At 37.2% G+C, this 12,885-nt stretch overlaps 1 protein-coding gene across 2 annotated transcripts; it reads left to right on the top strand.

The window, feature by feature from the left end:
• Nucleotides 1–5,283: 5,283 nt before the first annotated feature.
• On the top strand, nucleotides 5,284–12,316 carry RNASE9 (ribonuclease A family member 9 (inactive)). Of its 2 annotated transcripts, XM_045575060.1 has the most exons (3): nucleotides 5,284–5,393; nucleotides 9,596–9,702; nucleotides 11,346–12,316. In XM_045575060.1, exon 3 carries the CDS (start codon nucleotides 11,352–11,354, stop codon nucleotides 11,889–11,891), a length of 540 nt encoding a protein of 179 aa, XP_045431016.1. In that variant the 5' UTR covers nucleotides 5,284–5,393; nucleotides 9,596–9,702; nucleotides 11,346–11,351; the 3' UTR covers nucleotides 11,892–12,316. The 2 variants fall into 2 exon arrangements, with proteins under 2 accessions (XP_045431016.1, XP_036282867.1); XM_036426974.2 differs by lacking the exon at nucleotides 5,284–5,393 and having other exon boundaries at nucleotides 9,588–9,702.
• Nucleotides 12,317–12,885: the final 569 nt, after the last annotated feature.

Here is a 12,885-nt window from a genome sequence, read left to right as displayed (position 1 = left end):
ACATTTCACTTTATAATATGATATAAATTCCATTATACATAGCTACTATTTTTTATATTTTAAATCAATTAAATAGTAACAAAAAACATTTATTTGGCCATATAATTACCATTTACAGTGTTCTTCATTCCCTTATGTAGACCATAGTTCCAACTGATACAATTTTCTCCTGCCTGTTTGATTTCTTTTAACATTTCTTATAATGTAGGTTTGCTGGTGATGAATTGTTTAAGCTTTGCAATCGGAGAAAGTTTTTTGTTTGTCTGATGAGCCTTTTTTTAAAATATAATTTGTGAATTTATACTTTTCATCAAATTTTGAAGTTTTTGGTCATTATTTCATCTCATTTTTTTCCCACCCCCCTGCTTCTCTGCTTTAGGTACTAAAATTATCTACGTAAGGTCACTTGAATTCATTCTACAACTTACTGATGCTCTTTTAACATTTGTTTTCTTTTTGTGAGTTTCATTCCTATTGCTTTCTATTCACAAATCTTTCTTCCACAATGTCTTACCTGAAATTAATCCCATTCAGTGCATTTTTCATCTTATACATTGCAGTCTTTGTCTTTCAATTTTTAATTTATTTTATTTTTTATCGTCCATCAATCTACTTAAATTTTTGCACATAAAGAATTTAGTTACAACAGTGGTATCAATGTATTTACTCCTGTTCTGAGCCAACTTTTTTTCCTGGTCAATTTCAATTAATTGATTATTCTCCTCATTATGCTTTGTTTTCCCGCTTCCTTTTATGCTTAGTAGCCTTTGATTGGATGGCAAACATTGAGAAGGCTGCCTCGTTAGTTTACAACAATATGGTTATTGTTGTATTCTAGTAAATCTTCTTGAACTTTTTTCTGGTATACAGGCAAGGTTTGGAATCACCTGGAGCCTTAGGCAGGTTCAGAGCAGGAACAGTCTAGGGCTAATTATCCCCCGCTACTGAGGCAAGACCTTCCTGAGTACTCTACCTCATACCCCATAAATGTTTATTTATTTTTTTCATTCTGGCTAGAGGGAGTAGGCACTGTTCCTTCTGATCCTTTCAGAAGGTTTCTCCTCAGCCTCAGGTGATAAACGGTCCTTTACTGAAAACTTGCCAGGAACCCTGTGCAAGTCTCCAGGTTTCTGTCTGAAGGCAGCCGTCTCTTTTTCCCTATGGATTCAAGTGGCCTTGGCCTCTTCAGTTCCTCCATTTCATCTCCTCAACGAAGGTAGTTTTCAGGCTCTTCCTAAATTTGCCCTCCTTTCACTTTTGCCTGAAATCTCTCTCAAGATGCTAAGCTGAGGGAATTGTAGGGGTGAGCTTGTTTATTTCGTGTCTCTCAAGGATCAGTGTGTTTTGTTGCCTGATGTTCTGTATCTTGAAATAATTTTTCTAGCATTTTGTCCGGTTTTTCCCTTCTTATTTTGGGTGGGAGGCTCAAACAGACCTATGTTCACTCCTTGTTGACTGGAAGATGATATTAGTCCTTTTTTCTCTCTCATTTTAAAACTGAATCTAAAGTATTTTCATCCTAATAGCCTCCCTACACATTTTTTGAAGCTAAATGACCTCTCCTTAACTTTTCTAGCAGGTTGGGGTGGGGGGGGACGGACACAGAGACATCACCCATGATAAGCATCTGTAGTTAGTGATGCAAAAGCTAAGGAATGCAAAGGTTGAGTGGGGATTTCACAATAAACAAGAATACTTTGTTAAGTTATAAACCACAGTTTGTTTTTATTGCTGTAGAGTACTGGAAAAGAAAAATGTTTTTTTTTAATTTCTATAACACAAGAAGTTGTCATATTTTTGGATTTTGATATCTCAAAGGGATTCTAATGGCTTTTGTGTTAAATTTAAACATTCTTAGTTCTCTGAAACATGAGGAAAAAAATAACATTGTTTAATATTAAGACAATTTATAACCGAAAGAGGAACAGTGATGATACCAAGAAACATCTAGATACAAAGAAATGAATTTTCTGCTTTACTAGGACAAATTCAGATACTGTGATTTTAAAAAAAAAATTGTGTCAGAAAGGTAGCAGACACGTAAATAACAGGTAAATTTTATCACTACTCTTCACAATTGTAATTTTGTGCACATATATTGGATTTAGAAAAGAAATTCACACTTTCCTTGTACCTGAGTTTGAAAAGGAATTTTACACTCCACGTGTTGTACAAGTATTTTTTAAAATATGTTCTTGGTTTTCACAATTTATTTTTGGCATCTCTTGTCATTAGAGATTGTTGTTATTTGTTTTTGGTGACATTTTCTGTGTAGTTGTGTATGAGTATGTATTCAGTCTGTGTGTGTGTAACCTAGTCTTTCAATAAATTTCTTTTATGCCTCTTCCCTTGTTTTGTTTAATAAAGACATCCCTTGTCCTAGCTGGTTTAGCTCAGGGGATAGCACGTCAGCCTGTAGGCTGAAGGGTCCTGGATTCAGTTCTAGTCAAGGGCACATGCCTGGGTTGCTTGATCCCTAGTTGGGGATGTTCAGAAGGTAGCCGATCAATGATTCTCTCCCATCTCTTCTTCTCTAAAGTCAATTAAAAATATTTTAAAATAAGATATTCCTTACTACCTCCAAATTTATGAAAAATATTCTAGAACATATATACAGTGTATATCCTATGTAATATTATAAAAGGCTAATATGTAAATTGTCCCTTCGACCAGGAGTTCAACTAGCAGGCAGGCAGGCCAACTATCCATGTCCCCTCACCCTGATCAGGCTGGCCGGACCCCACCCATGCACAAATTCATGCACCAGACTTCTAATATCTATATATTTACACTGAGTGGCCATATTACTATGCATTCAGAGATCATAATAATATGGCCACTCAGTGTATATATCTGTAATATACATAATGATATTTTAAAAATATTACTCTAATCTCCAGTTCATTATATACAATATATTAAGTTCTGTGTGTGTGTGTGTGTTTTATGAACACTGGAATCTGTGTTGTTGTTTTTTGGTTTTTTTTAAATACATTTTATTGATTTTGTACAGAGAGGAAGGGAGAGAGATAGCAAGTTAGAAATATCGATGAGAGAGAGTCATCGATCAGCTGCCTCTTGCACACCCCCTACTGGGGATGTGCCTGCAACCAAGGTACATGCCCTTGACCGGAATCGAACCCGGGACCCTTCAGTCCCCAAGCCGACACTCTATCCACTGAGCCAAACCGGTTTCAGCTGTGTTGTTGTTTTTATATAGAGCCCATTGTTACTAGATTTATTTTTTTCTTAAGCAAAATCTATAATAGTCATCAAAACTAGTTTGGCTCAGTAGATAGAGCAGCAGTTTGCAGACTAAAAAGTCACGGGTTCAATTCTGGTCAAGGGCATGTACCTTGGTTGTGGGCACATCCCCAGAGGGGGTGTGCAGGAGGCAGCTGATCGATGTTTCTAACTATCTATCCCTCTCTTTTCCTCCCTGCTATTCAGATCTCTGGGAAAGACTAACTATAAAATCAAATCAACTCAGTGGCCATATCTTGGTCTATACCTTTTTATAAAAATATATATTTTATTGATTTTATTTACAGAGAGGAAGGGAAAGGGAGAGAGAGTTAGAAATATTGATCAGCTGCCTCCTGCACACTCCCTACTGGAGATGTGCTCACAACCAAGGTACATGCCCTTGACTGGAATCAAACCTGGGACCCTTAGGCCCATAGGGCGACACTCATCCACTGAGCCAAACCAGTCAGGGCTTGTCTATACCTTCTAAACCCACACTGGCATTATAGGAGAAAAATATCAAGTATCAATATAACAAATCCTTTTAAAAATTGTGTAGAACCATACAATTAAAAAGTAAACAGGGCAAGAGAAAATATAAATTTGTAGAAAATTGCAATCAATTGTGAAGAGATTCCTGTCATCCCAGAACTATTTTGACTTCATTTTTGCAAAATAAGATGTCAAAATTACTCTACATTGTTCTCTGCAGGTTGATTTTTAATTATTAATAGCATGTAGTTTGTATATATATATCTATTCTGTGTGCCTTTGTAAACTCTGATTATCAAGTTTGTACTGTGGCCCTAATGGGAAATGTCTTTAACTGAGCAAAAGATGTCAATTTCAGAGACCCCATTGATCCTCCTATGACCCATAAGATTCACATTTCCCCCCCAGACTTTCTCAATCTGATACAATTCTCAATTTGGTTTGGGTATGAAAACCTGAAACATAAATGTTGTCTAAAAATGTTTGTGAAATGTATACATAAAGCTAGTTAAGGCTTACACATTTTTGTTAATCCTCACCTGAGGATATTTTTTTCCATTGCTTTTCAGAGAGAGATAAAGAGAGGGAAGGAGGGGAAAAGAGAGAGAAGCATCGATGGGAGAGAGATACATCCAGTGGTTGCTTCCACCCACAACCCGACTGGGGGCATTCGTGAACCCACAACCCAAGTACATGCCCTTGATTAGGAATCAAACCCCCGGCACTTCATTGTGTGGTCCACCACTCTAAGCACTGAGCAACCCAGCAAAGGGTGCCTACGTTTTTCTTATACAATTTGGCTAAGAGCTACTATGAGATTTACTCACAAGGTAACTCTGATTCTAAGGACGGAGCTTTTGAATCTCTCTGAGCTCAGCCACTCAAATGAAGGCACTGACTTCCTGATGCTGATAAAAGTGGACGTTCACTGATAACAAAATGTGGCATTCTGAGAGGTTGACACTTAACATAAGAACATGAACTAACCAGACCTTTAAAATTAAATGACAGTGCTTTAGAGTTACTTATTTTAAATTAGGTAAATAGGCACCTTTAAAGATGCAAAAGTAAACATTCAGAAATAAGTTTACTAAGTCTTTATTTTGATTCCCCTCCCCGTCCATGTTTTCTGCATTCCATTAATTGGATAATGTTGTAGATATAGTTCTGTGTCTTGATTTTTCAGTAGCCATTTATAATGGACATTGTTGCTTTTGTATTGGTCTCCATTCCCTTTTCGTGTTGTAGGGAACAACCCTTCTGTCAGCATTTGGAATTCTGCTGCGGTTTTCATTGGTTTTGCCTTTACTTCTCAAAGAAAGACATGAGCTTCAGGTCAGCCAATCAGAGGACTCCACATGCCTGGGTTTATTCATGTGATAGGAACAGGGCCTATCAGAAAAGTTGTTTTTTTGTGTGTTTGGTGTGTTTTCTTTCTTTCTTTCTTTTTTCTTTTTTTTGGATGAAAGTGCAAAAGAATGACACTTTCCACCGTGACCTCAAATATAGGCTATAAAGGAGACAATGATTTTCTCTGCCGTTGCATGAAGAGCCCCTGCATGAGAAAGCAGAATAGAATAAGAGAGAAAGTAAACAAGTGCGGTTGAAGAATTTAATTTCTTCATCCTGCTGTGCCTCTTGGACTTCTGTTTTCTGTGAGTCAAATAGTTCCTCCTGTGTTTAAGTAAATTTGATTGGTACTTCTGTCACTTGCAACCAGACAGCCCTACTTCAATAATATTAGAAATGTTTCATATCTGTAAAACTCAATTCATTAATATATTTGTAAATTATATAAAATAATGTATTTTAAGAATGTATAATTCCATGACTATAGAATGCTATCTCAAAAGTTCTTATTGCAATGATTATTATTGTACTATTTTTGTCATTTCTATAAACATATCACATTTAATTTAAAGTTTTCCATAATTTTCAGAAATTTATATTTTCAAATTTCAAAATTTTGTCTCCATCAAGAAAAAATTGCCATCCATATTTCCATGCTTAAAATTCTATCATTTAAAACTGAAGGTAAACGTTTGTTTTTAAAGCTTTTTATTATTTTTGCCAAATTTTTAAATTCTAATCAGACATGCATGATTGCTTACCTTATCACATTCTTGTCAGCAATGACTTTGTAAGGTATTACAATTATTGCCAATTTGAAAAATACGATTTTAGTTTTTCCCCTTTTTTAAAAAAATATATATTTTATTGATTTTTTTACAGAGAGGAAGAGAGAGGAATAGAGAGAAACATCAATGAGAGAGAATCATCGATCAGGATGTGCCCGTAACCTAGGTACATGCTCTTGACCAGAATTGAACCCAGGACCTCTCAGTCCACAGACCGAGGCTCTACCACTGAGCCAAACCGGTTTTGGCAAGTTTCTCCCTTTGTGATTGAGGCTATGTCATTATTATATACTAGAGATCCAGTGCATGAGATCTGTTATAAATCCTGCTTTTTCTTAAAAAAATAAACTAAAAAAACCACAAATAAAACAAAACAAACAAAACATTTACTTATAACCAGTTCATAATCTCTCAGAAATACATAGTATATATTTGTCTACCTAAGGTGCTATGACTCATTCTTTTTAATTTAATTTTAATTGTGATTAAATATAGAATACTGATGGGGAACTCAGGGCCTGCATGCTAGGAGGAGAGGCCCTGGACAGACAACCTCCCCAGGCTCTTGCCAGCCTATGAAAACTACGCTGCTCTCACTCTCCCAGTCAAGTTTAAAAGCAGAGAAAAAAAGGTAGGATTTGATAACAGATATTTGTACACTCATATTCAAAGCAGCATTATTCACAAAAGCCAAACAGTGAAAGTAATTCATCTCAATCTTTTTCCAAAGTCATTTACGGAAAGGGCTTCTCTCTCCACCATTTTGGGATGTTTTTGTTATCATAAAGCACATTTTTATGTACAGAGTGGGGGGAAAAGTAGGTTTATATTGTAGTTGTGAGCACATGAAACACAGAGTTTATTCTTATATTATTATTTATAAATTATCATATTATTTTTCATGTGAACAACTGTAAACCTGCTTTTGCCCTACCCTGGTAAAGTTAAGAAAGTGCTTCTCAGACTTTAGTGGACTAAGAATCACTTTGTAAATTTTTTTAAAGTGCAAATTTCTGGGTCCATTCACAGAGACTTTGATTAATGAGGTCTAAGGAAAAAACAACATCAAGGAGGCCAGGTAAGCCAGGTGATTCTGCTAGATGAGATTACTAGGCAAAAAATTAAGAAACTTGGCATGAGCATGTTTCAACACTATCTTTCTGTGTTCTCTCTCTCTCTCTCTCTTTCTCTCTCTCTCTCTCTCTCATTTTTAATTATATATTTAATTAATCCCCATTCCTACTCTATGCCTCTGTGTTCTATTTCTGTATTAAACTTTTGCACACGAAGAATGAATGTAATTTCTTCAGTAGATATTAGTGTTTTATAAATGATCATAAGTGAATGCGTATTATCAGCACTTGAGTAGATAATCTGTTCTCAAAGCACAATTGGTCATTCTGAAATAGAATTAATGTACAAGGTAACTTTTTTGTTGAGGATGACAGAATGGATTTTATTGCCCCAAATAATTGCTACTGGAATTGTGTAGAAATCATATGGGGAAAAAGATCACCTCTCATTATACCTTAAAATAAATTTCAGAGGGACAAAAGACTTAAATTTAACAATCCATTAAGGTAATAAAATAGAGTGTAAGTAAAAATGCATATACTTTCAGAGTGAAAAAGAATTTCGAGAAGCATAAAACCACAAGTCAAATTCATAAAGGATTAAGGACGGTGAGTAGGTATAAAATGGAGAAGCATCCTGCAGGCCCTGGAGTGTGTCCTCAGTAGGTTATAAGGACTACAGGAGCTTGAACTTTGCAACCAAAGGTGTCACAGAGGCTGCAGGTTTTCCTTGGTGGAAATGTGTACGGAGCTCCCTGGACTGTCATAATGGAGTCACTCCTCTGAAGAGATTCCTGAGGAGACTAAGGAGAGTGTGAGGGAAGGGATGGGAGGAACATGGTCACACCCAGAGTGTCCACTCTCACATCACCATTTTTTAGATCATCTTTTTCTTTCCTATCCCATCTTCAGAAAAATAATTTTCCTACTCTTTCCACTTTCCACTTTCACATTCCTTTCTTTAACTCTGCCACTCTCTGACCTTTCCACTCAGTTACAGACAGTCTTTGATCTAACCTGGAATCAGAGGCTGTCCATCTCCATCTCCATCTCTATGTCTATGTAAGTCAGGGTCTCTGTACTGGAGAATCGCTCAGATTGCTTTAAGGGAGAACTTCTCTTATACCAAGTGCACAATGGAGTAAGAAAACCCAGGAAAACAGTAAAGCAACAAGCAGACTGTCAAATTACAGTGGGGAGGGGAGGGAGACTTGGGGAGATAATAGATCAACCGAAGGACTTGTATACATGCATATAAGTACAACCAATGGACATAAAACTCTGGGGAGGGAGGGTATGTATGGGAAGGAGGGGGGCAAAAAAAAAAATCAATAAAAAATATATTTAAAAAAAAAGAAAAGAAAACCCAGGAAAGTCCTTCTGCAACAGCACAGATAGGTTCATGGAGTGTGGGCCAGCTTATCACAGCTTTCTAGGGGCTCAAAGACATTGTACCACTGGCTACTGCTTCTGTTGGTCTCTATTCATAGAGGTCCAAAGACAGCCTAGAAAAGAATGTGCAGTTAGCTCAGGAATGGAAACTAGACTGACAGAGAATAGCAGTTAAGATCAGAAATGTGGGAAGATAGACTTGTAACCTGGGCTTGAACCAGGACTCTGCCAGACCTAACAAAAATTTTAAAAAATATATTTCTATTTTTATTTTTTTTAAAATATTTGTATTGATTCCAGAGAGAAAGGGAGAGGGAGATAGATAGAAACAACAATAATGAGAGAGATTCATTCATTGGCTGCCTCTTGCACACCCCCTATTGGGAATCAATCCCAAAATCTAGGCACTTGTCCTCACTGGGAATCAAAAAGTGACCTCCTGGTTCATAGTTCGATGCTCAACCATTGAAACACACCAGCGGGGCCTAACATAAGATTTTTAAGCAACTTTCCTTCACAAAGAGATGCTAATTATAATAAAAACAAATACAATGCTAAAAGTAATTCCTTACCTGGCTAGCTGGCATGGCTCAGTGGTTGAGCATTGACCTCTAAACCACAGTTGAATTCACAGTCAGGGCACATGCCCAGGTTGTGGGCTGGATTCCCAGCAGGAGTTGTGCATGAGGCAGACAATCAATGATTCTCTCTCATCGTTGATGTTTCTATCTCTCTCTCCCCCTCCCTTCCTCTCTGAAATCAATAAAAAATATGTTAAAAAAATAAAAATATAAAAGTAATACCTTGCCCTAACCGGCTTGGCTCAGTGTATAGAGCGCCAGCCTGAGGACTGAAAGGTCCCAGGTTTGATTCCAGTCAAGGGCATATTCCTTGGTTGCGGGCACATCCCTGGTAGGAGGTGTGCAGGGAGCAGCTGATCAATGTTTCTCTCTCATCAATGTTTCTAACTCATTCCCTCTCCTTTCCTCTCTGTAAAAATAAATAAATAAATAAATATTTAAAAAATAAAAAAATAAAATAAAAACAAATATATATTTTTTTAAAATAATACCTTTATCATGAGATTGTTTGGATGATAATGATGATAATGTGTGGATAGTCCTTAGCATAGTACTTGGCAAATAATAGCTCATTATGCTCACCATTACTGTTTATTATTTTTATTTTAGGGTGACCCCAAGGATGTATTTATCTCAGCTGCTCACACTTGTTCTTCTCTTTTCCTACTTCTAGCTCCTGTATTCTTAGGAAAGGTCAATATCCCCAGTATCAGGCTCTCTCCAGCCCAGCCCTTGAAACATTCATTGTCTGGAGCATAGACAACACAAGGACTGAAAGAGGTAAGACCATGGGGCAAAGGTAGACTTGCAAGCCTCTTCAGTATACCTGAAGAACTTGTTTTTCTCTGGGAAGAAAGACTCCTTGGGAAATTAATGATTAACAGTCAAATTTGGAATGGGAAGGGAAAATAATTACTAGGACCATATGAGTTCTCTATTAGAGATGACTTAAAAAAGTAGACTGTGCTATGATGTCTAGCAACTGGGTATGATCTCTGGGACACATTCTGCTCGGGTTCTTTTAAGGAAAGGTGTTTTGTTTTTGGTTTTTTTTTTTTTTTAATATGTTAGCATTTAACATAATTATCAGGAAGCATAATAATGTGTTTCATCAGTGTATACCAAATTAAATATTTTTTAAAGTAATACAATTATTTTAGAAAATGTGTCATCTACCCAGTTTTACACGTTTGTGTAGCAAAAGACATATTTAAAGTACTAGGAAAATATTGGTGCAGCCTACTGTGGGATGAATAGACATAGAAACACACTGAGAGGGAAGTAATGTGATAGTTAACATCGCTGATGATGAGATTACTGTAACTGCAAATAGGTGCACAAGATTGGAGAGTGTTTAAGAATGCAAAAACCTGATCATAGCAAAACTCCTGAAGTCTACATATGTGGGGGGATGGGGAGAGACAGGAGAGAAAGAAAAAACAAAATGCAAGATAAATTATGCCACCTAGTGGAAAGTTATTCCAAGTTGTAAGAGGAGGCTGCAAAATTGACTGAGCCATTTCAAGCATGGGGTAGTAGTAAACATACACACACACACACACACACACACACACACACACACACGCATGCACGCACGCACGCACGCGCACACACACGAAGAAGCTCAGCATAGGGTGTTCATTTGACCCTATGGACCCTGGTTGGTCCCTTCTCCAAGGGCATATCTGGTCAGGGGTGAGCAAGAGGAGAACATCACAAGATGAAGCAGGATGTTAATGAGGGGAGGGTAGATCACTTAGAGCTCTTTTCAGCACAAGTTCTTAACTCCTAAAAAGGGAACCGATTTATTTGTTCCAGCTGGAGGGAGCACCTGAGCCTCCTTTCTGCCTTCCTCTCTGCCCACTGCTGTCTTTTTTTTTTTTTTTTTTTTTTTTTTTTAATATGTTTTATTGACTTTTTTACAGAGAGGAAGGGAGATGAATAAAGAGTTAGAAATGTCGATGAGAGAAACATCGATCAGTTGCCTCCTACACACCTCCTACTGGGGATGTGCCCACAACCAAGGTACATGGCCTTGACCGGATCTGCCCACTGCTGTCTTGATGTCCTTTTTCCTTCCTTCCTGCCCTCTGTCTATCCCTTGCTTTCCATCACTACTATTTCTTTCTTGTTTCCTTCCTTCCCTTCTGACTTTTATCCCCTTCCCTTTCTTCATTTTTCTTCCTCCTTCCTTCACCTTTCCCTTTCTTATCCATCGTCTTCTAGACTGAATGTAGGTCTTGTAAGGTCAGATTTTAGTCAATATTTCAGAGGTACTTAGATTCCAAGTTGTCAATTTAAAAATGGTTCAAAGTCTTAGAGCTCACAGAGACAATAGGTGGTGGAAATGGAGCCTGCCCAGAGATAAAAGGAGCACAGTATCACAGCAGAAAGTACCTCTATGTCTCCGGTATTTCCAACAGGAAAATATGTGCACCCTGCTCACCTCAAAGTCCCTGTCTCTGCTGCTCCTGCTGTTGAAGGTTGTAATACTTCAGGAGGTCTCTGAAGAGTGGCAAGAAGAATTTGAAGATTATATGGATGAAATACATACTAAAGGGCCTATCAAACCACCTACCAAAAAATGTTTCCAAAAGAATGTCCTTGAGGCTGCTTTCGAACCATTTGAGGATAACTTGTGTACTCATGAAATAGCATTTAAAAATATTCACACCAATCTTTACTGTCACAGAGAATATCACTTCCTTAACATAGCATTTGAAGAGTTGCAAAAGGCATGTTACACCAAGTATGTAGCATGTGAAAATGGAGTTAAGAAATGTCACAAGACCGAGAAACCAATAGAAGGAGCGTACTGTAACTACACAGGGGGACTTAAAATGCCATACTGTGAGTATAAAACAATTCGCAAGACGGGATATGCTCTTATTACTTGTCTATGGCAAGATGATATTGGAGAAATTATTCCTGCTTATGTAAATAGTATTTTGGAAAGTCCTGGCAAATAGAAAAGTGCCAGCCATTAGGAAGATATCTTCCTCCCACAACCCTAGAAGAGTATTATCTTAGAGTTGAACGTGGGAGAATATATCCCTCTCCATACTGAGTCTTCCAGGTCAAAATTGAGAATGGTAACTTTGACCTATTCGTTTTAATCATCCACCTCCCTCTCTTCTCCTAACACCATGCACAGGCAATGTGGCTAGGTTCAAAGGCCGTGCTCTGAGGTGTGGTTTCAAACAGGTCATGTAACTGAGCACGTGTTGAATGTGTAAGGAGGATGAATGCCTGTAGTGAAAGGATGACCACTACCAAGAAAAACAGAAAACATTGCCTGAAGTGTGCTTCGAAGTTGTATTTATGTAAATCTCTAGTTGAGCAGAAATAATAAAGTGCATTTGCCCTAGCGAAGTGTCTCTGGTATGGTTACTTGGGGGTTTCTGAGTTTGGAATTATCTTTCTCTGTGACACAATTTATAGCAAAAAGATCTCAAAGCCCCTTCAGAAAGTGTGATTTATCTTTCTACTGCTATATTCATAGATAATTTGTGTGTTCTGTTCTTTCATACAACACAATATTCATGGGGAAATGAAGGTGTAGATTCTAATAGGAGACATCTCAGAATAAATAGCCTAAATATTCAGGATAGTAAACTCTCCAAAGTACTTTGTGGATTCCCATACCTTTGATTCAAACAGGTACATAACTGAGCTTCTTCATCGCTGTTCACAAAACTACAAACAATTCATCTCTCTCTGACATTTATTCACAATTCTCACTTTCTGTCGATTTGGCTTTATCTATGACTATTTCACTTCAAAAAAGGATGGAGAATCAGTATGATAAAAGAAATCTGTCTGATTTAGATAGTAATGTCTCTCTTTTTGTCTGTGAACCTTCTTTATATTTTTTAATGTAATTTTTGAAAATACATTTTTATTAATTTTAGAGAGAGAAAGAGAAAGGGATAGAGATAGAAACATTGACTGGCTGCCTCCTGC

This window comes from Pipistrellus kuhlii, unplaced genomic scaffold (assembly GCF_014108245.1).
Source record: "Pipistrellus kuhlii isolate mPipKuh1 unplaced genomic scaffold, mPipKuh1.p scaffold_m20_p_1, whole genome shotgun sequence".
Taxonomy (NCBI): domain Eukaryota; kingdom Metazoa; phylum Chordata; class Mammalia; order Chiroptera; family Vespertilionidae; genus Pipistrellus; species Pipistrellus kuhlii.
Note: the sequence above shows the minus strand (reverse complement) of the source record. Positions and strands in the feature narration are given on the sequence as shown.